Consider the following 24,053-nt stretch of genomic DNA (forward strand, 5'->3'; position numbering starts at 1 on the left):
ATGTTAATTGATCCTGATCTCTTTTGACTGTTGCATAAGTTGTCACAGGATACAGTTTTATTCTACATCAGTGGTGGGTTTCTTTTAAGACCTGAATAATACTAACCTGCTTGGAGATCAGTCCCTCCTCCCAAAAGAGGATGTCTCTACAGTCCAAAAACCTAGCAGGAAAGTAAAATGATGGCTTCACTTGAACTGATGTCATTCCACATACAGATTCCTGAAATTATAGTTCAAAGAATTGAAAAAAAAAATTGTATTTTGATTAGACTGTTCTCCTGGCTAGTAATCAGCAGTAATTTGGCCAGGTAGCTCAGGTAGCAAACTCAGCCCATTTTAGGTGCTTAAATCTCACTTACTTTGGGCCTTACTTACTTTATTACTTACTTCACTTACTGTAGGGCCTTAGTATGAAGTATTTGCCTCTTTTATGCTAAGCTTGAATATCTTAACTTACTTCTTCTTATTTAGCTGCACTTTTATAATTCTATTTTTAAATGTTTCATCTAAGTATACCTAATTTTTAGACCCTATTGCCCTTAGCATATTCCATAATAGTCCTGGAAACCTTGGGCTTAGAAGTTAAGTGTATTGAAACAATACAAAAGCAAAATAAAAATCCTGTAATTCATGCAAAAAAATTTGAGTAATTGAAAAACAAATAGGGACAATAAAGTAAGGTTAGGATCATGCCTTAACTGCTCAGACCATGAATGAACAGTCAGGTGCTGAGAAACAAGCAGAGGATCTTGTCTTGTTAACAAGTCACTGGAACTGGCTCAATACTGGAGGAAGAGCGAAGAAAAGTGCAGATGGTACATTGCATGAAGTAAAAAACTTTCTGGGGTGAACAGCATGTGGCAGTGGGGCTATGTGAGTTCTCTGGGAATGTCTCCTGAAATAGATTCCCATGTCAGTTTTTAAACGTAGTGCAATAAGTACCTCAGCAGATCTAGGGTTTTCTTGCTTTTCTTTCTTCTTAATCCCAGCTATTTGTTTTTGCGTTACTGGAGGATGTCACAACCTTTATTGCAAACAGTGTCAAAACATCCTTGTGACAGATGGAATATAGAACTCCCGACTGTAAAACAGGAACATCAAACCTGAAACCATTACCATCCTGCAGGTTTATGCTTGCACTGACACCTTGGTCAGGTGTGTGTAGTGGTACAGTCCTGGTGACATGACTGTGTTGGTAGGTGCCGGTAGGACTGGTGTTAGTTGGACTGCAGTGTTGCAGGTTAGCGAGGAGAGCCTTAAAGCCAGAGTGAACTCACTTGGAAACAATACAGTTTTATGAGTAGAAGTCACAGCTGTGTTAGGAATACTTGGGTGAATATAGCATTCCCAATGCCTTATTGCCCTCTTCAACCATGAAATATCGTTTTTCCTGTGTGTCTTTACATCCTCTGACAGAACAGGACCCCAGCTGTAATTGAAGTGCATATGCACAGCTGTAACATAAACATGTATTATAATACTAAGTGTAAACCAGAAACTTTTTTAAAAGTGCTCAAAAAAGTTGAGTTTTATTTTAGAAATACCTCTATGTAAAGGCATTATCACATAATTTTATCTATCTGCTTGAGGAATAACCTCCCAAAAAAGTCCCAGCATTTTTATATAATGATTCTATGTAAAAACACAGAAATGTATTAATGCTGATATTTAAACATTTGTGTCCGATTTTGTTGTTGTGTCTAGGCAGCACTGGCTATCCAGGACAGCCACAAAGAGCTCCATAGGTTACTACTGCAAGAGAACGAGAAGACCAGTCGGAGCCATGGTTCTCGGCTGAACCTCATTTTGGAACAAGAGAAATATCAGAATCTGGAAAAACAAAGGTTGGAACTGGCCAACATAGACAAAACGAGGCAGCAGTTCCAGCAAGAGCAGCAGCGGTGGCTGCGAGAATGCGACCAGCGGCAGCGGGAGCAGGAGGCGAGGGCGGGCCGGCTGCAGCAGCGGGAGCGGGAGTGCCGGGCCCAGGAAGAGCTGCTGGAGCAGAGCCGGCAGAGCCTGGCGCTGCAGATGCACGAGTACCAGCAGAGTCTGGAGAGGCTCCGGGAGGGCCAGAAAATGGTGGAGAGGGAAAGAGACAATGTGAAAATGCAGAAGAAACTCGTGTGGCACTGGAAGCGTGGTCAGCAAAACGACCTGTTTCCACACACAGGGGACTATGAGGTTTGTGCTTCCCCATTGTAACTGTACCCCTGACTGCATTCCTAGAAACCTGCCTTGACGAATAGGCCAGGATCTCTGTGTTTTGTTGGTTCTTAAAGTAATGAGTGAGCATGTGGGAAGCTGAGATACAGGCATATCCTAGCGTTTTCTTTGAATGTCATGAAGTTTAAGCGAGGAAAGTGTGAAGTCCTGCCCTTGAGAAGAAGCTACCCCATGCATGGGTAGATGCTGGTGGTCACCTGCTGGAAATCAGCTTGACTCTCTACAGCCACCTGAAAGGAGGTTGTAGCAAGATGGGAGTCAGCCTCTTTTCCCAGGCAGTTAGTGAAGCAACAAGGGGAAATGACCTTGAGATGTGACATGGAAGGTTTGATTTGGACATTGGGAAGAATTTCTTTGCTGGCATTGAAACAGGCTGCCTAGGGAGGTGGTGGAGTCACCATCCCTGGAAGTGTTCAAAAAGTGATTTGACATGGTAGTTAATGGTATGATTTTGTTGATGTGATGGTGGTGTGTTGGGTCAAAGGTTGGACTTAATGATCTTGGAGATCTTTTCCAGCCTTTATGATTCTATGATTCTGTGAAAATGACTGGAGTCCTGGTGTAGAATATAAGCAAACAACGTGCCCTTCTAAAAGGGCGGCACATAGTGTCCAGGGCTGCTCTGAGTAAAGTATTGCTAGTAGGTCAATTGAGAGGATCCTTCCTCTCTGCTCTGGACACACCTGGAGTCTGGCTCCCCCAGTACAAGAAAAGCACAGAGCTTGGGGTGGAGAGGAGGTAGAGGCAGGAGGATGGGTGTCTGGTGAAGTGCCTGTTTGAGAGGCAGGGATATCTCTCCAGTTAGGAAGGCTGAGACTGTTCAACCTGGAGAAGAAATGGTTCTTATTAATGGGCATTCCTTATTAATGGGGGTTCCTTTTAGTGTATAAAAACACCTGAATGGAGGTTCTGAAGGAGATGGAACAAGGTTCTTTTCAGTGGCACCCAGTGACAGAACCAGAGGCAATGGGCACAAACAAAAACACCAAAGATTCGTTTTGAACATCAGAAAACTATTTTGTCTTGTGGGGGTGATGGAGTCCTGGCACAGGTTGCCCAGGGAAGTTGTGGAGTCTCTGTCATTGGAGATATTTCAAAAGCCACCTGGATGTGGTCCTTGGCAATTGTGTCTATGTGGCCCTGCTTCCGCAGGGGGGTTAGACCAGATGTCTTCTAGAGGTCCTTTCCAACCTCAACCATTCTGTGAGCTAGATTAAGCTAGATACCTAGAAAACCCAAAGTTAGGCAAGTGTTTTTTAAATTGAGAAGACAGAAATTATAAAAATGAGAATCTGTGTTTTATTCTGCTTTACTACTGTGTTTGTAAGACCCATTGTGTCTCTGCATCTTGTAGAAATATTTAATTATTGTAATGCTTAAGCATATAAAGTGCTTAATGAAGTTTTTGGTTGCTGTTTTTTTTTCCTGGACCACTAGCTCCAGGGAGGAAAAGGTGCACCTCCAGGAGTAACAAACATCAGGCTCTTGTTAACCCCACATATCAGGCCCTGCTGTCCTGTTCCTTGAAACAACCAGCCCCCTAGGGGAAGAGGTTGGTGTGTGGCACCATCTCTGACAGTATAAACCCTTGGAGATGCTTATTATTTGGGGGTGCAATTTAAAGTAGCCCCAAAACTGCTTAAGTGTTTAATAATAAAAATTATTAAGTTTTTGTTGAGGTTGAAGGGTGCAGTCTGCCTCTGAACTCAGCTGTCTGGGTGCTCACCTGCCAGGTAGGTCCTCATCTCTAATACCTGCTTCGTGGTTGTGGTCTTGATTTCCATAACTGTTCTCTAAAGTACCTGAAAATCAAAACATTTTGTCTGGCTTTTCCACGTATGGAAAGCTCACTGACCCAAACAGCTTCTTTTTCCCCGCAGGTTCTCCTTTTCACAAGAAAGTCTGTAGAGCCTTTCTTCAAGCCATCACCTCCATAGTTTTTCAGCTGGCAACTCAACCATAACCATTTGGCATCTAAGATTGTGCCAGCCTGAGGGGTTAAAGGATTGGCCTCTGACCTCCCCCTTTTCATCTGGCTTTTGTGAACACAGTGTGTACATGACTTACCCATGTATGCTTGCTAGCCCAAACAATGAAGACACTTTTTACTAGCATAGCATGTGCTGCAGTTTTGACTTGTTTGGCAGTGCTTAAGAAGTGGATGATAAATCCAAAACTGAAGTTTCCCATTAGCTTTAAGGAATGTGACTTCTGAAATAGAGGAGGGGAAGTTGAAGGATAATAGTCTGATACAGAGATATTCAGATGCACAGAGAGGCAAAATAATTCAATGCTGAGTGTCAGAGAGTAGTAGTTTTTGTAATCTAATATTTCATTTGTAAGTCTGCTTGTATTTTTTTTCAAGTAGACTACATGGCTTTGAATCCATCCAGACCTTAAGATTGTCTTTCTCCTGTGTTTCCACTACCATACTCAGTGCAGCACTGGAACAGGTTGAGTGACAGTCATCTGGTATTCCCCTCCCAATGTTTTTGTATTACACGCAGCCTAGATAATTTTGTGTGACCAAACAAAGCAATAAGTCACTCTAATTCTCCTGCTTATTTTTGGTGAGATTGGCCTTAGTAAACACCTGCCTAAAGCTGTTTGCCATCCCCAGTTTGACTGCTGCAGCCCTGTTCTCTGTGATTGTCTGTCTATGTGAGGTACAGTGTTATTTTTGGATTGCAGAGTACACAGATTTACGTATGAGAAGTGGCACCTTGTTGAGCCATGAGGCAAAATATTAACCCTCTGGAAGTAGTCCACAGAGGTCAATGCATCCCAGATAGTGGTCCTTTTTTATCTGTTACTTTGCAGTTATTACTTCTTTCAAGGTGTGCTAAGACCAGATCTGCTAGGTTATTGCTGTTTATAAAATTTAATATGTTTTGAGGTTAACCTCTGGCAGATTAGATGACTATTTGCAATGAATCCCTATTCTGTCTGGCAGGTAATTTTCTGCATCCTGCTATATGTATTCTTCAGGATGATGCTTATAGTCATACACTTCAGTTTTACATAGTGAGAAGCAGGGAGCTGGACTCCATGATTCTAATGAGTCCTTTCCAATGTGACATACTCTGTGATTCTCTGGTTCTGTTACTTGACAAAGGTGAAAGTAAAATTCTCTGTTTTGTTTTTTGCTGTTTTTTTTCCCCTTCTGCAGATAATGGGACATAATCAATTGGACAGCTTACATGGTGAAAATGCATTCTACTTCAATGAAGCTGTAGTGTGTGTGTCTCTAAGAAGAATCAACAGATCAAATTCTTCTCTCGTTTATGAGGACGGTGTGTATGGGATGAATATCTCAAATTCTGATGTAGCAGGGACTAACGAAAATCAGATGGACCTCAAAATGGACACTTCTTGTCAGCCAGCATTAACTAGTGCAGTGTGGAAATCCACTAGTCCTTACCAGCAGATGTCTTTTTCCTGCAAAAGCAACAAGGATTCCTTTAATAATGGTAATTAATATTTTATTTAATTAAGAAGTAGTACAGGCAGTTTGCCCCCTCTCTGGCTGAATAGTCCTAGGAACAAAGCTTAGTAATAGCAGAGGCAAGAGATTTTGATAAAACAGTTGCATGTTTCTTTGCAAGATTTTTTCATGATAGGTGAGAAAAACAGCAGAACAGAAATACAGAAAATTACTGAAAAATCCCATGAAACTCCTTTTTGTGTCTGCATAATAGTATTCAGAATGTGTTTTTCTCTCAGTGTTTTCTCAATGCTTTTGGACTTGTTTTTTGTGAGCAGAAATCACTCTTTGTCAAGTGCATCTTATTGATTCTTTGAGAACATATGTGCATTACTTGATGGTTTCTGGTTAAAATAGCTTTTGATTTCCTGTCTTAGAATGACAGTCAGTGTTTGAACACCTTTTCTTGCTTCATTAAGGAATGAAAATATCTTGAAAGATCTGTGGACAGACAGTAGTATCTCTTCTAAGGAATAATATAATGTTTGAATAAGTTACATCAGTAACTCTTACTGCCTTACCTTTCTTTATTCCTGCATTTTACCAGTACCCCCAAAGATACGTAGGCTGCATGGCAGTTACTGATGGTGGCTCCCAAAATGGGTGGAAGAGGCTGCCTATCTGAGCACTGCATGCACTGAAAATTCCTTGAAAGTCTTAAAAACTTATGAGAAACTCTAAACTATCAGGGGTTTACTTCTCATTTTGCACAATATTAGTTTTAATCTAACTTCTTTCATTAGTATGAGTTGTAGACCAGGATGTAAAAACACAGCAGCTAAAAGTCTTGGGGGCCAACGGTGCACTTTTGGGGTAAGGGATTAAATGATCTGGTGGGGTTTTCTCCACAGTTGTGAAATTTAGGAGACTTGGCATGGCAATGCTGCAGCAGTGCCTGAGCTCCCATTTTTGTGCAGTTGGCAGTGCAGAATAACTTCTGTTGTCACACCAGCTTGCAGATCACAGCAAAGACCAGTGGGCAGCAGAATTAGGAATTGAAAACATACACAGGCACAATGGTAAATTGTCTTACATCGGTGATTAAGGAACTTGCTCCTTAGTACTCCTTGTAATGAATTAAACAGACATCCAGTACAGCCTTACTAGTCTTTGGTATGTGGACTGCCAAAACAGCATGTTATAACCAAAGGTAGGGCAGGCTAGTCACATCACTACAATCAGCAAACCAAGCTGATTAGTATAAGAGATTAATATTTATAAAAATGCCTAAATAAGTAGCCTGGTGAAACTCGTTCTAGTTTGGCTGCGGTTGTCATTTTAGTTAGTGTGAATTTGAAAAGGAACACATATGTGGGTTTAAACCTCTCAAAAGTGGCTTAGCTTGCACTGGCAGACATACAGATAGAAACTAACCAGGATACTTTCTGTTGAGCCCACATGAGAGCGTCTTTTTTAATTAAACTGGCTAGTACCAGTTAAATTGCACTGATTCTGAGATAAGCTGGTGGAGCGTCTTTGTCTCAAGACACAATGGACCGGCTTTGTGTTCAGCTGTTGACATGCGTACTGTGTAGGCATCGTTATCTTGCCCGGGTGGCAGGGCACCAAGGCAGTCCCATCACTCTTGGGGACAAGCTCTGGCTCCAGAGCCCGCCCAAGAGGCCAGTGTGTCTGACCAAGTTGTGTTGGCAAAACGTGCAGGTACTGCCTGAGTGGTGACACAAAACACCTTATGCAATGGAGTGAAGCAAATCCTTGCAGCATTCTGATGGTTCAGATGATGCTGTGAAGCCTACCACTGCTGGAGCAGGCAGGGCTGGAAGCTTCCCCTCAGAGAGATGTAACATCACATTCTATGGTTGCATTTGTTACTGAGAAGGTGACAAGAATTTTATGCTCTGATCATGCAGTGCATGAGTCTGCATGATTCAGACTTGCTTCTGTCTTGCATCCGGACCACTGTACAGGGAGGGAATGGGGAATGAGAAGAGTGATGAATTTCCCCAAGGGACCATGCACGTGGAAATTATGCAAATCGCTTGTTCCTAAGCTATGTCAATCAAATCAAACAATACAAACATTTCATACTAGAAAACTGATTTTTTTTTCTTGAGTAATTTTGGACATGTTTTCTTCCTCAGAGAATTTAGCATAGTTTCAGAAAATCTCCAACTTTTGCCTCCATTTTCTGACACCTCTGCAGGATATAGTCAGTTCTAATCACTTTGAAAGAAAGCCATCTTAAATTCAGTGAGGGAAAGAACTTAAAAGTTAGCTAAAATCATCAATATTTTCATGTGGATGAATGTTTCATGGCATTTTTGTGTGTTTCCATGCATTTTCCACCTAGCTTTGTGTATAAAGTCTCATAATCATCTTTAAAAAAACATTCTTAAATAATTTCTCAACATAGAACTAAGAAACAAATACTGAGTATAGTTTACTGCATATAGCCATTCACCACATACATACATAGCCAGAGCTAATATGTAGTTAAAGTTTTGTGTGCACACAAAAGAAATTTCTTGGGTTTGATTAACTTGCACAGAATTATTAGGCATTTTGTAAGAAGTCAGTCAAAAAAAACCCCTTAAATTATTTAAAGAGAAGCACCATCTAAACTCATTTCCAAGGAGTTAATCACACTGCATTCTACCTTATGTTAAGTAGTATTCAATTAAGCTTCATAAATATACAGAAATGGAAGCGGCTACATTACTGTAGTGCATAATTTTCCATTCATATTTCCTAAGGTAAGACATAGGTGTCTTCCCATAGCTAACATCATGATTATGTATCATTGTTCTATGTGTATGGGAGGGAACTTCAGTAAAGACCTTCAGGCAAGTTCCCACTGAACTGAAACTGGCATAAGTAACCTCACTGGAAAAGGTGTGTCAGTCAACAGGAGGAAAATATGATTGAAAGAAAAATGTGTTAATGCTTTACAGTAATGGTTATGAAATTATCTGCATGAAAGAAGCAAGTACTTTGGCTAATTAGGAAGGAGGGGAAGTATAGGTTTTGTGTCAGACTAGACTGAGAATTGAATAAATTAGTGTTGCATTTAATTGACATGTCAAGTTAACTAGCCAAGGTGATGCCTGAGGATTTACCTATGAATTCACCTCTTTGATTTCAGGAATCAGGGCAAGTTTAATTCTTTTAAGCTTTGACGTGAATAGATTGTTTGCTGCTACCTTAACTTCATTTATTCAGACATTGTAGTTGCAGAAATAGAATTGAAAAGTGATATATCTGGAAAACTGCTGAAACTTGAATGTGGGAAGGTTTTACCTAAGACATTTAGTATGAAGGATCTATACATGTGACACAATGAAAAACATAGTTTAAATCTTTATGGGGAACATAGGAAAACCTGTGATCTTCATAAGGCGCCAAATGCAAACCCAAGGAGCAAAAACAGGACTCTATTTGACTAATGTAATTTAAATATTTTTTAAAGGACAGAAATTTGTACATAGCTGAGTATAAACAAATGAGATTGTTTGATTTTGGAAAAATTATTTATTTATAGTGGCTTTCATCAAAGTAACTGGTTTCTAGAGATGTAGAATATTTAATTTGCAACAGAAAAAGCAAAGATTCCAGAAACAATGTGTAGTATCCTGTAACTACATATAGTTTATATGAAATTTCCTTCCTATTCCCTAAGGCAGATTATGCTAATGGCGATTACTCTGTTTAACCTGATCTTAAAACTGTGTATCAGATTCATTTGCTTTGATTTCCCATTGTTAATTTAGATGGCATTTAGAACAGTGCATTTTTGTCTGTGCTAGTTTCATCTGAGGTAGAGTTAATTTTCTTCTCAGTGGCTGCTATGGGGCTGTGTTTTGGATTTGTGCTGAACACAGAGTTGATAATACAGAGATGTTTTTGCCATTGCTGAGCAGGGCTTGCACAGAGCCAAGGCCTTTTCTGCTTTCGGTACAGCCACACTGGGGAGGGACTGGGGGGGCTTGGCAGGCTGGGAGGAGACAGAGCCAGGACAGGTGACCCAAACTGACCAAAGGGATATTCCAGACCATGTGGCACCAAGCTCAGAGTATAACGTGGGGACAAGAAACAGGAAAGGGGGGGACATTTGTGGTGATGCCATTTGTCTTCCCAAGTAGCCATTTTGCATGATGGGGCCTGGCTCTCCTGTAGATGGCCAAACACCTGCCAGTGCATGGGAAGCACTGAATGAATTCCCTGGTTTGTTTTGCTGGTGTGCACAGCCTTTGCTTTCCCTATTATACTGTCTTTTTCTCAGCCCATGAGTTGTCCTGCTTTCACTCTTCCCCAGTCATTTTGGTAAGAGAGGGGGCTGTGTGGGGCTTGGTTTCTGGCTGGGGTTAAGCCACCACTAAGGCATAGCTAACCTAAGTTGTGGTGTAATGGCATTGTATAAAAGTATCTGCTCTGTGTTTACAATATTGTTCTCTGAGAACAGTAGGCCCAGCTCTTTTATCATATTTGTGTTAAGGTGAATTTGTTGCAGTCAGGAATATATACAATGTAAAACTGATGCAAGTGTGATAAAAAATAGGTGAAATATGCTTTGTACCCCAGTGTTAAAAAGCCATCTGAAGTGGTACAGGCTCTTTGTCTATGCTTCCAACTCAACACTGGATTTTTGCAAGGAGCCTTATTCAGATAGCATAGTGCTGCTGCCAGTGCTGGAAGTGGCTGATGGGATACCATGATGAGAACTTAGTTAAATAAGATTACTTTAATCACTTGGAACCTGGTAAATAATGATTAGCAACATCCCCAAAAAAGTCACCACAGTTCTGCATATGTAATCATTGTAAACTAATTTTTATATTGTTGTTGCTGAAAGAACTACTCCTGATTTTTCTAAGCTGGAATGTAACTGTGTCCCATACAGCACACACTTTAAAACAGCATCCTTTGGAGTCAGTGACAGGACAGCCCCTTACCACTTGCAGAATTGCATGTGAAGATATGTTTCAACCTATTTTTTTCTGGTATGTTTAATAATATTTTTAGTAGTGCCATTTTTTTCACTGTCTCACAGTGACTGAATTCTTTCTGATTTTCTTTCACTTGGAAAGATGGAAAGAGGGAAATTTTTAAAAAGCAAAGGGTGATATGACCCACGGAGCTCCCCGTTTGTCAGGGAGCCTCCTGAACAAGTGTCATATTTTGAGCTACTTTAATTTTTTTGTCTTTTTTAATTGAGTAGATGCCACATTGAGAACAATTCTAAATTGATTTTTCTGTGTTTAACATTTCCCTACTAATTTAAGTGCAGATGGCTACAGGTGAGCACAGGGCCCATTCAGTGCTCACTGTAAGTTATAATGAGAATAAAATTAAATGGAAATATATAAGAATATGAAGTTGAGGAACATCAGCACCAGCATCTTCCAAGTTCAAAATCTCCTTGATTTATTAGAACAATTGAGCTGTTACTTTTGACTCTGCAATAGGCAACAGCAAATTCTCCATACCACAAAACACTGATTTTCATGCTCTGCTGGAAGATTTCCATGGCTCTGAGATACTTGGAGGAAATGAATCAGAGAGGAAGTTTTTTTTTTCTCTATCCTAAATAACACTGCCATTTGTTTAAAGCAAATGGCAAAAGGGATTAAATCACACAGCAGTGTGATACCAAAGTCAAAAATATGTCATTATATGTCACCTGCAATTAGTATATTTCAAGAAACTCTTGCTTTTCACCTCTGTAGAAGTCAGATTTTGTTGTTCTGTTACTAATTTTCTCATCTCAAAACACTTTTCTAATTTCTGAAAATAAACCACAGTAGGTGCAGCACTGTAACATAATCCTTTAATTAAGGCAGCTAATGTTATTCTGGTTTTATTTTGTACAGTAATGTAAGTAATGCCTATCCTGTGTAATGTCTGTCTGATTTTATTCTTTCTATTATCTTCTCCTTTAGAGATCATTCATTTGTGGAGGGAAGTTTAAAATAGTGCACATCTTTAAGGTTACGAATGGAGTAAAAAAGATTGCCTGACCCTGTCTTTTGAGATACCACTGGTGTTGGTGTAAATCTGCACACCATATTCAGGCTTTCGTTAACTGCAGACTTACTAACAGCAACAGGATGATGGCTGAATCTTTCTATTTTTTCTCACACTTATGGTTCCACCAACTTCATTGTTGTGGTTTATGGAATCAGTGGAATTAGTGCTGTCAACAAAATTGGAGTTTTGTGGATTATCCCTCCTATATGCAGATTTATTCTTTACCTGTATTGTGTTTTTTCCATGGATAGAAGTTTCAGGGAAGTAGAGGGATGAAAGGAGAAAGCAGAAAACCATGAGCAGAGGGTTTTTAGTCAGACAACTGGTTTATAGTGAACTGGATCCTAAGCTCCAGCTCTGGGATGTGCAGAGATGTGACTTGGATAGCAAGTCTGCAGGGGAAGAGATAATCTCTCAGGAAAAGGGCCACAAAACGGCAGTCTTGCTGGTTGTTTGATGTTAAGAAGATTCCTCGGGAGGTCTTTGTTTTCCTTGGGAAGTGCTCTCTGTGGGTGGAGACCTGGCTGCAGTACCCTGCTTCAGTACATTAAAATATTTTGTATGTATTTTGTAATGAAGTTAGATCCTGAAATAGAAGCACTAGTGTAAATAAATAATTCATTCTAATAGCTGAGCGAAGCTGTTTATGGATGATCAAATTTTGCAAGATATTGAGTATGCAAACACACCCTGTAAAACCATGTAGCTGAATCACCAAGTGTATCTGTCTGGCTTAGTTTGGAAAGTACAACCTCATTTTAATTATTTAGTATAATACTTTACATATTCCAAGAAATGGCCTGTAGCATGTTGTACAAAAATAATGAAGTGTTAGTAATATGAAACCTCCTCATCATCATCTGCTGTTAAATATTTATTAAGACACTGGGGAAGATTGTCTGTCTTGTGCGGGTATTCATCACAGGAGCCCCCAACTGCCTTCCAATAAATTTCATTGGCTGTTAGCAAACTGGTAGAGGAGATTTCATGGAATATATTGTTCCCCCTTGCCAGATGCTGTAGAAAACTTCTTTTGGGGGTGAATTTTTAGTGGGGCAGTAGAGAGGAGGAGCCTTGGTGCTGGTATGGAACTTAGTTATAGTTTAATCAAATAGGAAGACTTCCAACAGTCACCTGCTGGGATTCCTTGAGTGTTCCTCAGAAGTTTGATCTAAAACTGGGACATAAATGATAAAAAATAGATATTATTTTTCTATATTTGTTTAGGATCTGTTGTAGAAAAATCAAACCCATGTAGTTTAAAAACAAGTCATTAAATATATTCCATGATAAAGAATACATGAGAGACAGGGAAAGCAGGGTTTTTGGCAAGGATGATTTTTTTCTTTCTCTTCGTTAATTGAATTTTAAAATATAAGGTAATTGTTGCTGACAGAAAAACTGCAGGGAAGCAGTCTTCTGTGCAGAGCAACTTGCCATTGAAGCACAGTGCCACTGGGGAGGGGATGAAGGTCTAAGGAAGGCTCCTGCATTAAACACAGGCAGTTTAGAGCTGAAGTGAAAATGAATATAGGCAGGTGTTTTACAACTTGTAGTAAAGGTGAGGTAGAAGGAGGAGGTGATGAATTCAGGCTTAAGGGTAAGACCAGTATTGCTCATACACGGGAGGAGTGGGAGCAGAAGAGAGGAAAGTGGATCCAAGTGCTCTCCACACACTCGTGGGATGGACACACATGCTTATTTGAGAATTGTAGGGTTTAATGGCTTTGGTGTACAATTTTTCCTTTACCTCTTGTGCAAACTGTTTTCACAGCAGTTATATGTTCACACAACTTTTAGCAAACAGTTAAAAAGGGCATTCATTTCAAAATATTCAATCACACTGAAAATTCCTATGCTTACAATGCAAAATATGGGGAATGTGCAACTTTTCCATTTTTTTCTTGATTTTTTTTGAGGACTCCAAGAAGAAAACATAAGTGCATATACTTTTTGCCAAAAATGAATAAAAATGGCTGTGCTAATACTCAATATGCAATAAAAATGTAGTGAATATTTCCCTCAGTTTTGACCTTGGGAGAGAACAAGTATCTTTGCGACTGTAGATAATAGGCTTCTCTCAGATGCTCACTCATATAGTCGTGCTTGTATTTTTTCCTGTATTAATCAACAGCAGCAGTTTCTATTAAAGGGTAAGATTAGCATGTAATTGATTTGAAACAGGTGCTTTGCCTGATTTTTTTCTTCTGCAGCAATTCTATATATTGACTTAGTGCTCTTCTGCTGGTCTCTTTGAGTTTTGATCTTGTCAGCTTTTATGAGTAAGAAGTGGTGGATCTGGTCTGTTGTTGGGAAATTACCCTATAAAACCAAAGTGCTTAGGAGGAGACATGAGTGTTTTATAAATTACCTCACCCTTTTGGCTCTTGTAACAGAGCTGTGCCCTTCTGCTACTCAAGAAAATGTTTGCCAAAGTCCAGAGCACTCTTCTTTATGTTGCACCTGAAAGACTGGCCAAACGCTGGGGTCTAAATTGATTTTTTGCCGAGGTCTTTGATTTCACGTTTATTTCAAAGTGAAAAAATAAAAACCCCAACAAAACAACCCGCAACCAAAGAGTGTCCATAAAATATGAGGCAGAGTTAATCAACACTAACATCTGTCTGTGGTAACAGTTCAGAAGAAGAGTTTTGATGTGTAAATGTCCCCTTTTGTTTCAAAGGGAATGACTTAATGTTCCAGAGACTGCTTTTTCAGGGTTAATGCTGGCTGTTTCTCTTTTTTCGGAAGGGAAGGAGATAAAACCTCACTGCAGTGTTTTATCTTCAGGGTGCAAATTGGGACAGTGGGTGAGGGAAGTGTATGGATGTGCTGGCAGGCGGCAGAAAGGGGAACTGGTTCATTGTCCCTTGAGTCCTTGGTAGTGCTGTTTGTGTCTGTAACTTTATGGGGTTTCTGTTTCTCCGTTCAAGCAGGAGCATTCCCTACTGATGGCCGTTTTTTTTTGTTTCGACTTCAGCCTGCTGGCCAAATGACTTCAGCAGATGATGGGCTGGGAGGAAATGGTTGCAGACCACTTAGTTTACACCCGCGTTGGACACCTGAAAAAGGAGGCTGAGGGGGTTTTCAGTGCTTCCCCTCCACCGTTGTCATGGGCAGGCGAGCTGCCCTGCCCCTGGAGAGGTGCTCTGTGTGGGTGTGCTGCTGCCCTGGGCGGGCAGGGGCCCTGCGGCAGCAGCTGCTCACGTTCCTTATGATCCTATGTAGGAAGAGTGTTCTTGGGGTTTTATGGCTCTTCCCTCTTGATCATCTGAGTGCAGCTGTGTTTAATGAGCTGGAAAAGAAGTAGGTCAATAAAACATGTGTTCGTTGTTAGCAGAATACCTGTTGGACCACGTGTTTGTCTGTAATTGACCATCTAAAGCTTCAAAGCTTAGCACAAAGACAATTTAATAGGGAATTCATACTTAAATAAATTAATAATAAGCAGAAGCAGACAGCTGTCAGGCAGTCTGCCCTCCCAAGGTGAGACTGTGGGTACTTAATGCACAGACAAATTATGATTTTAAGTCAGACCTATTTTTAAGTCTCTCTTATTGATATGCATTAGAAAAACAACATGCCAAAAATAGCTTAGAACCTGTGTGCTTCAAAAACCAATACATCTGATAACATAGCCATGTAACTTGGTTAAAATTTTAATCAACCTAATCAATTTTAATCAGCATGCTATGAATTTGATGTCGAAGTGACACTATCAGTGTTTGAGCTTTAGTTAGTTTTAAAATATTTTCTTTGGTAAACACCAGTGTTAGAAATAGTATATTTATTGGGCCTTAATAAAAGGAAAATGACTGCATCATCACATTACTCCAAAACCTGGAGTATGAGTTGGAACTTTATGATAAATGCAATTTTGCTGGAATAAATATGTATTTTGTGTTTCTGGTGCCAAGAATTAAGTCCAAATTGTCTAGACGAAACTTCTCTGAAGACTTATGTGGCAAAGCCTGAAAATGGACCTGCATTGTTTTACCTAAGCCAGCAATTACACAAAGAGTGGAAACATGCAGAATAATGGCAATCCCAGTAATTTTACCCTGATCAAAAATGCAGCATTCAGATACAGAGAAGAGTTATGTTTCAGACCTTATTCATCATACACTTTGAATTCCTTCTGTTCTCTATCTTGTAACAAAAAATGCACCAAAATATGCTAAGACTAATTAATGTAGGATATCTTCTGAAATAATTTCTCATCTGATTTTTTGTGTAAAGATCTCTTACTCATGAAGGTGCTTGTTTGCTTAAGAAATACAGTGGCTGCTTTTCCACAGGGTTGGGCTGGTCAAAAGTAAATAACAGCATTACAATTCCCAGACCGATTTTCTTGACTTATTCAGTCAGCTGGAAATGGATTAGGCTCCTCTTTCCTTGGAAGCTTTAGGGTCAAAATATTTTTTCGCAGTGTTTTTTTGAGACCTGGTACCAAGTTCAGTTCCTGCTGTGAAATCAGCTTTATTGAGTTGTGAAGGGCCTGGTTTGTTGATGGTATGTGAGCTATGTTCAACTGCCAGTGAAACTGCTGGGAATTGTGCTCAAATCATCAAGGCCCACACATAACTTTTCTATAGCAAGTGTTGTGTTCTGTATCAGTAGCAGCAGTATCTTGGTTGTTCCAGGTGTTGCCCTGGTGTTCCAGGTGCCCAATACCACTGCATGGTGTTCCCTTTCTTCCACTAACTTTAAACAACTGAACCTGCAGTATGGAAAATCCATTGCAATCTGGGAAAGTCTTAGTAGGCCTTAAAAAAGGCAATCAAAACTGGTCATGGTGCCTTTCATGGTGAGGAAAGGGAGAGAGGCTGAGGTGCTTGGAGTTCCCGGGGGAATTGGCTGTCTGTTGCAAATGAATCTGCACGGAAACCGCTGGGAGCATCATTAGAGACAAAGAGCTGCTGTGGGATTTGCCAGTGGGGTTTTCAGTGGATCCCATGGGGAGTTAGGCTGCCATTTGCTGTTGAACTGTGATGGCAAATGAGAGCCTCTTACCCTTGAATTCCTTTGAATATCTCAGACCCGGTAGACTTAGCACTGGTTGTTAGGTGTCTGCTTGTGCTTTGCATTATGCATGAGTGCCAGTGTGGGGATTAAATAGAGCAGCTCTGCCATTTCAAATAGCTGTGGCCTGAAGCTGATGTGTCAGCTGTCAGTCCAAATGAACTTGGTACCAGTTGTTATAAGTACATGTAAAACCAAAACCCAACTGTATTTATTAATTCAGAAGGTTAGTGGTTTTGTGACTCTTCAACGTATTTGTTGCTAAAAGTGGCATAAATTGCTCTTCATTTAATGCAATTTTATTATGCAGTTTTTATTTTGTAAAGAGGGCCAATGTGACAGATCTTAGAGAGTCACAGCAAGGTAATTGTCTGCAAAATCCATGTGGTGCATTCCTTCCACCCTCCCCGCCCCCCCTTCCCCCCCCCTTTCCCCCCCCCCTCCTTTTTCTTCCCCTTTTTTTTCCCTCCTTCCTTTTTAGAAATGACTAAGAGGTAAAAAAGTATCCAGCCTTCCCTAACTTCAGAGCTTACCCTGCTTTGAGGAGGAGTTTGAATCTGAGGTTTTCTGAGGTCCCTTCCAATTTGAATTATCCTGTGGTGCTGTGAAATCAGGGTCAGAGCTGAAGGAGGAACACTAAGGGCTTTCTGTTCAAAACACAGAGACTTGAGAGGTTTTGTGTTTGGAGTGTTTCTTAGTGCCTTGGTTCTTCTGTCCTTCCCACAATCGTCACTGCGTGCAGTCTAGCCTTAACATCAAGAGCTCTGATCCTGGGGGAGAGAGAGGAGGGGTGAAGGGGGTGAAGGAGAAAATCTGTGGCATTTATTTGATGTGGAAGTGCTTACATCCTATGACAACAGACAGGAGGTGAGAATCAGTGTGACTAATGAGTTGTTTACTTGGCTTTTGTATCCCCTGCCCCCCCCCAGGTACATGGGCTGTGTTTGTTTTTGTATGTATTGATTTCAGATTCCTGCAAATACCATTCCTTTGTCCTTCACCTTGTCAGCAGTTTGTGTGATACTAGTAATCCTGTCTCTCAACGCTGTGGAAAAGGTAGGGTAGTCAAGATACAGAATGCTACTTGTTTTTTCTTTCTTTTCCTGTACAACAGTAACATGTTTTTAGCCAGGAGCTGTCATTTCTCAGAGTTTGGACCCAGACCCTGTTTGAAAATCTGAGGTCCCCTTATAAACTCCCTTGAGAGCTGATCCCACATATGACAGGCCTGCCATGTGCCATTGTTTTTATATTGAGGTGGTCTAAAAAGGATGGAAAGAGTAGAGTGCCTCTCAAACAGTTCCTGATGTTTGTCCTCATGGTACCAGACCTAAACCCAAGGAAAATGGGGAAAAAAAAATTGAATTTTAGTGTTGAATTTGACAGTGTCTGTGTGAATGAGACAATTTGTGATTAGATCCAGAATTTGTTAGAAACAGCCTCTAACTCCTTTTGCAAAAATTGGTGAGGAAGACTGCTAGGAATGCCTGGGGTTTCTTTGTTCAATGAAATGGTCTTGGCTGAGATTAAAAGGAGTAAAAGCTGTACTTTAGGAGTATTTAATACTGAGGTGTGGCACAGGCTACAAGTCCCAAAAAGGCTGAAGTGCCATCACAACATACCTAACATTCGCTCACCAGCCTCAACACACCCTTTTTTCCCTTGGGTGTTTGACCAGCGCAACTTTGAAAGAGTGGATTTCTCTGGTCTGCTGTTCACTTTTACCTAGGGTATCCTTGATGCAGCTGTGGATCTGGCCTGTTCTTAAGGAAAGACTTACCTGGAATATTGTAGGAGAAATATGTTTTATGTAAGTGAAAAACAGGTGAAGGGGGTTTCAGTTTGTGCATAAATTCTGGGGTCCATGGTACAGAGAGATGGTGACAGCTCTTGGCTGGTGCAAAAGTGGGAGGGAGCAGAAGGCTGTGCCAAGAACGGACTGTGGAAGGATCTGAGTTACAGCTCAGTTTTGGTAAAGCTTTGGAAATAGTCAGGGAGTATTTTCTGCATTTATCTGTGAAAGAAAAACAGTGCAGATGAGCAAGTGGATGGCTATGGCCAGGTACAGTGCTTTGGTTTGTCCTCTCTGGGAGGGTGTGAGAGCACGGCAGCAGGCAGAGCCCAGGGCAGCAAGGGTGTGGGCAGGGGCTGTGTCCAGCTTTTGCCCGGAGCTGGTGATGTGGGTGCTGGTCTGGTGGGCGCGCTGTTGAGCCAAACACAGCCTGCCAGAGAGAGCATCTGCCGGTAGCTTGGAGGAGAGCAGAAAAAAGGGTAAGTAAATGCTGAATTTAAACAAAGGGGATAACACAGAACTCATTTTATGGCTGATTTTCACAGGTGAATTACAATCACATTGACAGAAGCTCATAAAAGTCCAATGGTCTGTGTTTGCCTGACTCTTGATCCATAGTGATTTCTGATGTTTGCCTCAGTGCAGCAGAGAATGGGCCTGGAGAGGGACTGGGGAGTTCCCATGGGTGCCCCAGCTGCCAGGGGATCGTTGGAGAGCTCTCTTGGGTGTCACTTTCTGATAGCAGCCCCTTTGCCTTGCTGTCTGCACAAATAATCAGTTTGTTTTCCTTTTTTACTTTTATTAAGCATCCTCAGCTCTCAGAGTTCTTTAGTAGACATCAGCTGATGTTTTCAAGTCTTGTTTCAGAAGTTTCCTCCTTGTTTTGGGAGAGCATTTCAAGAGGAAGGTTTCTCCCACCTTTCTCCTGCTTGGTGACAAGGGCAGCTCAGTTTCCCCATGCTACATCAGAGAGCTCAGGGGAGGCTTCTTGGCTGCTGTTACTGTTCTACATTACAATAACCAAGGCTGACTGGCAGCTCAGTCCACTTTTCTCAGTCTCCCTTCACCTGAAACTGTTGTTACCATTTTTAGCACTTCTTCCACACTTCACATGCACTACCCTTGGGGCACATCACGCTGCTGCCTTCGATACCAGCTGGTCTGCTGGCTCAGCTGCTTCCAGCATGGCACTGGGCAGAGAGACAGCAGCCACCCTCCCCGATGGCAGCCTGACTGTGTTGGCCTTGGGGACACATTGTGCTTTTGTTAGGCAGAGTCTGTGTTGAGTGCCACCTGAAGTGCATCCAAAACCAGCCCCTTCCCTCCTCAGTTGGATTAAACACAACCTTTCCAGTCCAAAGCCACTCAGTGCCCCAGCAGCAGCTGTGCTCCTACCTCCTGGGTGCTCTCCTGCTGTTCAGGTTTCCCAGATGCAACATATTTAGGAAAAAAAAATAAAAAAGAAGCTGAACTAGTGATAAATCATTTATTTTGATAGTGACAGGGTCTGATTTGTTTTTGTAGAATGCTGAGAGTTTTCACTGCTCAGCTCTGCTGCTTGTAGTTATAACAGTTAATGAGAAATGGTTTGGAAATAACTACTGTTTTAATTGCTGAAGCAATTACTATTTAGTTTTGATGGTGGAAAATAATTGCATGTAATGTGTTTCTTTTCTGCGTATTTTCAAATTTGTAATTAGGCTTCTCAAATTATGTACTTCATAAACTTTGGAAACAGATCTTTCAAATAAGTGTTTACTCCCTGGTATTCTTATGTACATAACTTGGGTAATGTGAATAGACTCACAGGACTTAAAAGAAATATTAATGTGGGTAAAATTACCCAAAAATGTAAGTGTTTAGAAATAGAGGAACTTCTGCTAGTAGGGCTCTTTTTAATAAATAAACAACTCAAATGCATCCAATTTCCATAAAGGTAACAGACAGACGTATTTTTACTTTCTTCTGTGGGCTCTTTTTAATAAATAAACAACTCAAATGCATCCAATTTCCATAAAGGTAACAGACAGACGTATTTTTACTTTCTTCTGTGGGCTGGAAATTGCAGTAATTTTCTAATATAATCATCAAAAAGAAATAAATGCAGACATCATCTTCAAAAAATCAGGCCTGTTTGACTAAATTAGGGAGTCAAGATTTTCTGTGTTATGTATTGCAAATAACTCACAATCAAGCAAGACTTACTCTGGATTTTCATTAAGACTGAAACTTAATTCAGAATAAAACAGTAAAAGAAAGACAAATGAAGACTAATTTTTGTAATATTCTGTGTCATCCCACTATGACTAAGCTCATTTACAAATACCTTGCTCCTGCCATTGGCTGTGCAGTCTTAGCAGCAAGAATAAGATGCATGTGGTTTATGCTGGGAGCTGCAGCCCCAAAGCCTCTTTCCTCCCCCCAGCTGTGAGAATATCAAAGAGGAGAAGATGCTGAAGGCAGAGGCTGCGATATGATGTGTTCCCACATGCCCATTGCATAATCATCCCACACTGCTCCGCACAGCCCATGCCAGGGAGCAGACAGAGAGCCTAGGCTTTTCAGAGTGCCAGCAAGCTTGTTTTGCCTTGAACTCCTGCCTCAGCAAACAAGACTGATGAAAGTCTCATTTATTTGGGGAATGCCAAATGTGGGCACGTGTCAGTATGAATTGCCACCAGCTAAGCGACATGGTGTGTAAAAACACAAATAGATCCTTCACAGCAGATTTCCATTGCACATACATGTGAGAAGTAGGGACCAGAGCAAGCATGAAATGTCTCTCCAGCTCTGCATGAGTGATCAAGGCTCAGAGAGCCCCAGTTCTTGGTTTGTGTGCTTCTGGCATTACCATGCTGTACAAGGAGTTCAAATCTCCCTTTCTTTCTACAGAGTCCTTTTTTGAGAGGGAAGAATGAAAATTCAAACCTCCTGATGTAATAGAAGAGTCGGTCAAGCTAAGATCACAGTGAAAAGTATTGCAGCATATCCATTACAGATATTTTTCATTGCTATGCATGAGGATACACATTCTTTGTTACCTAGCTTGTTTTTATGGTAAAGTTGCTTTGAAGAAATACATATGTAGAAAAGTCAGGTACTGAGATGCAGGTCCTGAGGGCCCAAAGTGCTACAAAGTGCTGACTAGGAATAAAACCCAACTGTAGTCATGTTGTTTTGGTTTATAAAGCTATATATGGATCATCATAGAAGTGTTCATTGTGGAATGCTGGAAAACAAGTACCTGATTCTCTGCATTTGTGGGAGAAAATTGGAAAGATTACAAGATTGTTGTGAAATAATGTTCTAGTGTTTGGATGCAAGTGTTTCTCTCCACGTCACACCAAAAAGATCAAGACAGAGTGGAGTAGGTAGTTTATGTCAATAAACACAGGTAAACTTGGTAGAAAAAGCGGAATGCAAATGCCAGCCATGTAGACTTCTAACTTTGGTCACTTGATTCTTTTGCATCCATAAAAGGAAGGCTTACGAGTAAAATTCTGTGTAATGATGAAAACTGTATTAATGTTACAACTGTATTACTACTAGCAAAGATACTGATTATATGCTGTGTGCTTCCCTCCAGCTCAATTCTGACCTTGTTTATGTCTTTCCATTATTGTGTATCTGTTTAGTAAAGTATGGTTACACATTTATAATAATTATTATTGTTAAGGTACCTCTCACCAGGCCGTAGTATAATTTGTACTAGAGTATTGTTTTCCTTTCCAGAAAGATGCAGCAAACTATAAAATGGTGCTAATGAAAAAGTCAGAATTTGCCTTTTTTGATGGCAGGGGCATGGCAGAAAATGGATTGTCCTTCTCTTGTGTGTTACAGATCTGAGCACATCAGAGACCCAAGGTTCCCAGACAAGTGTTCCAAACCAGGGATCCATCCAGCCACCACAGGTAGATGAACTGCTGCTGAACCACCAGCCTGAGAGCCTGCAGGATGCAGAGAGTGGAGCCAGAGTAGAGGAAAAGATTGTTTACCTCTGATAACTTTGTTTTCTAATCTCAGTAGCACTTTGGAAAGACAACTGTATTTGCTTTTCTAAATTTCTGTAATTGTTCTCTGTATGACCATCTGGCTTTAAGGGTAGTATTTAATAGTAAATGCAAAATTTTCCCCATGATAAATATAGCAAGTAAGTTATTTTGAAGCCATTGTTGTATAATCTTTAATTTATGACATGATTTCAAATGCTTTGCAAGAAGCAATGAGTAGCAGGGGAGACATAACATTTTGAAATTGTAAAGGTGGCACCAAGGACTGTGAAAGCTAGTGTCGATTTTCTTGAGTCCTCTTCTTACAAGGATGAGCTAAGAGAGATGGGCCTGCTACTTGAGATTTCAGTGTGTATCAGTAACAGCTGTGATATAACATGAGAAGACAGCAATGTAACAATGATGGCTCAAGTCTTTGCTGAAATGTGCTATATACCCTTAGCTGGTGGGTCATTTTCCTTATCTTCTAGCTCAGGAACTGCTCAGAAGGGGATGATTTTTATGGTCTGAGCATAATTGCATAATTGTAAGTGTTTTCTCATGTCCCAGGGCTTATTACTATTTTGATACTACTGCCAATTTCTGTGCAGAGATGCACTAAATCAGTTATTGTGTTATAACTGTTCCTCATTTCAGTAAGTGTCCTTACACGTTAAAATTTACCAGATGAAACTATCTCACTGGTCAAAAGAAAAGAAAGGGGATAAATAGTAGGCTTCAGTTAACTGAACTCTTCTGAAACTCCACTGCTTTCCTATGTAGAAATCAGATAACTTTCTGCTTTCAGATTCCTGGGATTCTCTGTCTCTGTCTGTACAGGCAGTAAGAAACCTGTCTTGTGCCTTTTTGTGCCTTTTTGTCTTTCTGAAAAATTCATACGCTTCTGTCAAACTAAATAAATGTTATGTGCATTTCTATGAAACTGTAATTTTGATTCATTTTGAGATCCTCCAGAGAAATAAAAAAAAACTGGAGGAAAAAAAAACGTGTCCAGGCCTTGTTTGCACTGAGGTGTGCTGCAGATGTGTGCTGCTGGTCCAGCACAGCCAAAGCTGTGTATTTCAGCTGACAAAACCAAGGATGTGCCTATCACCACTCAGCATGGCTGATGGCATTGGCAGGGGTGCAGCAGAAATGCAGCTGCACAGCTCCTGGATGCTCCTGCACAGCTGCCTCACATCTGCCCACATCTGCCCAGCTCAAGGAGCAGAGGAACGCAGGATTGCTCCCACCCCTTTGACTGGGTCAGCCCCAGGTGCCAGTGGTTTCCATTTCACCCTAAGCCTTGTGTTGTGCAATGTCTTTTCAGGGCACAGAGTCTTTCTTAGGTGTGTGCATTTGTCAGCAAGTGTGTCCTGACTGAGAAGGATTCTCTTCCAGCGACTTGGGTGCTTCAGGGAATACCCGAAAGCAGAGCTTTCTGAGCTGCATCTTACTGGCCTCCAGAGTAGTAGTTCACTTGGTATTTTGGGCAACCAACCAAACACCTGGCGTGATGAGCAGGATGTGATTCTCAGCTGTATTAAATGATGTG

General features: G+C 40.8%; 1 protein-coding gene across 1 annotated transcript in view; it reads left to right on the forward strand.

Annotated features, from left to right (window-relative positions):
- Nucleotides 1-23,678, forward strand: part of ARHGEF28 (Rho guanine nucleotide exchange factor 28) — an 84,903-nt gene extending 61,225 nt beyond the window's left edge. The window contains exons 30-32 of the mRNA XM_054288140.1: nucleotides 1,705-2,184; nucleotides 5,396-5,696; nucleotides 22,350-23,678. Of these exons, the coding sequence (XP_054144115.1) occupies nucleotides 1,705-2,184; nucleotides 5,396-5,696; nucleotides 22,350-22,510 (942 nt within the window). The 3' untranslated portion in view covers nucleotides 22,511-23,678. The remainder of the gene's footprint in view (nucleotides 1-1,704; nucleotides 2,185-5,395; nucleotides 5,697-22,349) is intronic.
- Nucleotides 23,679-24,053: the final 375 nt, after the last annotated feature.

This window comes from Melozone crissalis, unplaced genomic scaffold (assembly GCF_028551555.1).
Source record: "Melozone crissalis strain CALT ecotype California unplaced genomic scaffold, PUWL_Pcris_2 ptg000005l_1, whole genome shotgun sequence".
In the NCBI taxonomy this organism is placed as follows: domain Eukaryota; kingdom Metazoa; phylum Chordata; class Aves; order Passeriformes; family Passerellidae; genus Melozone; species Melozone crissalis.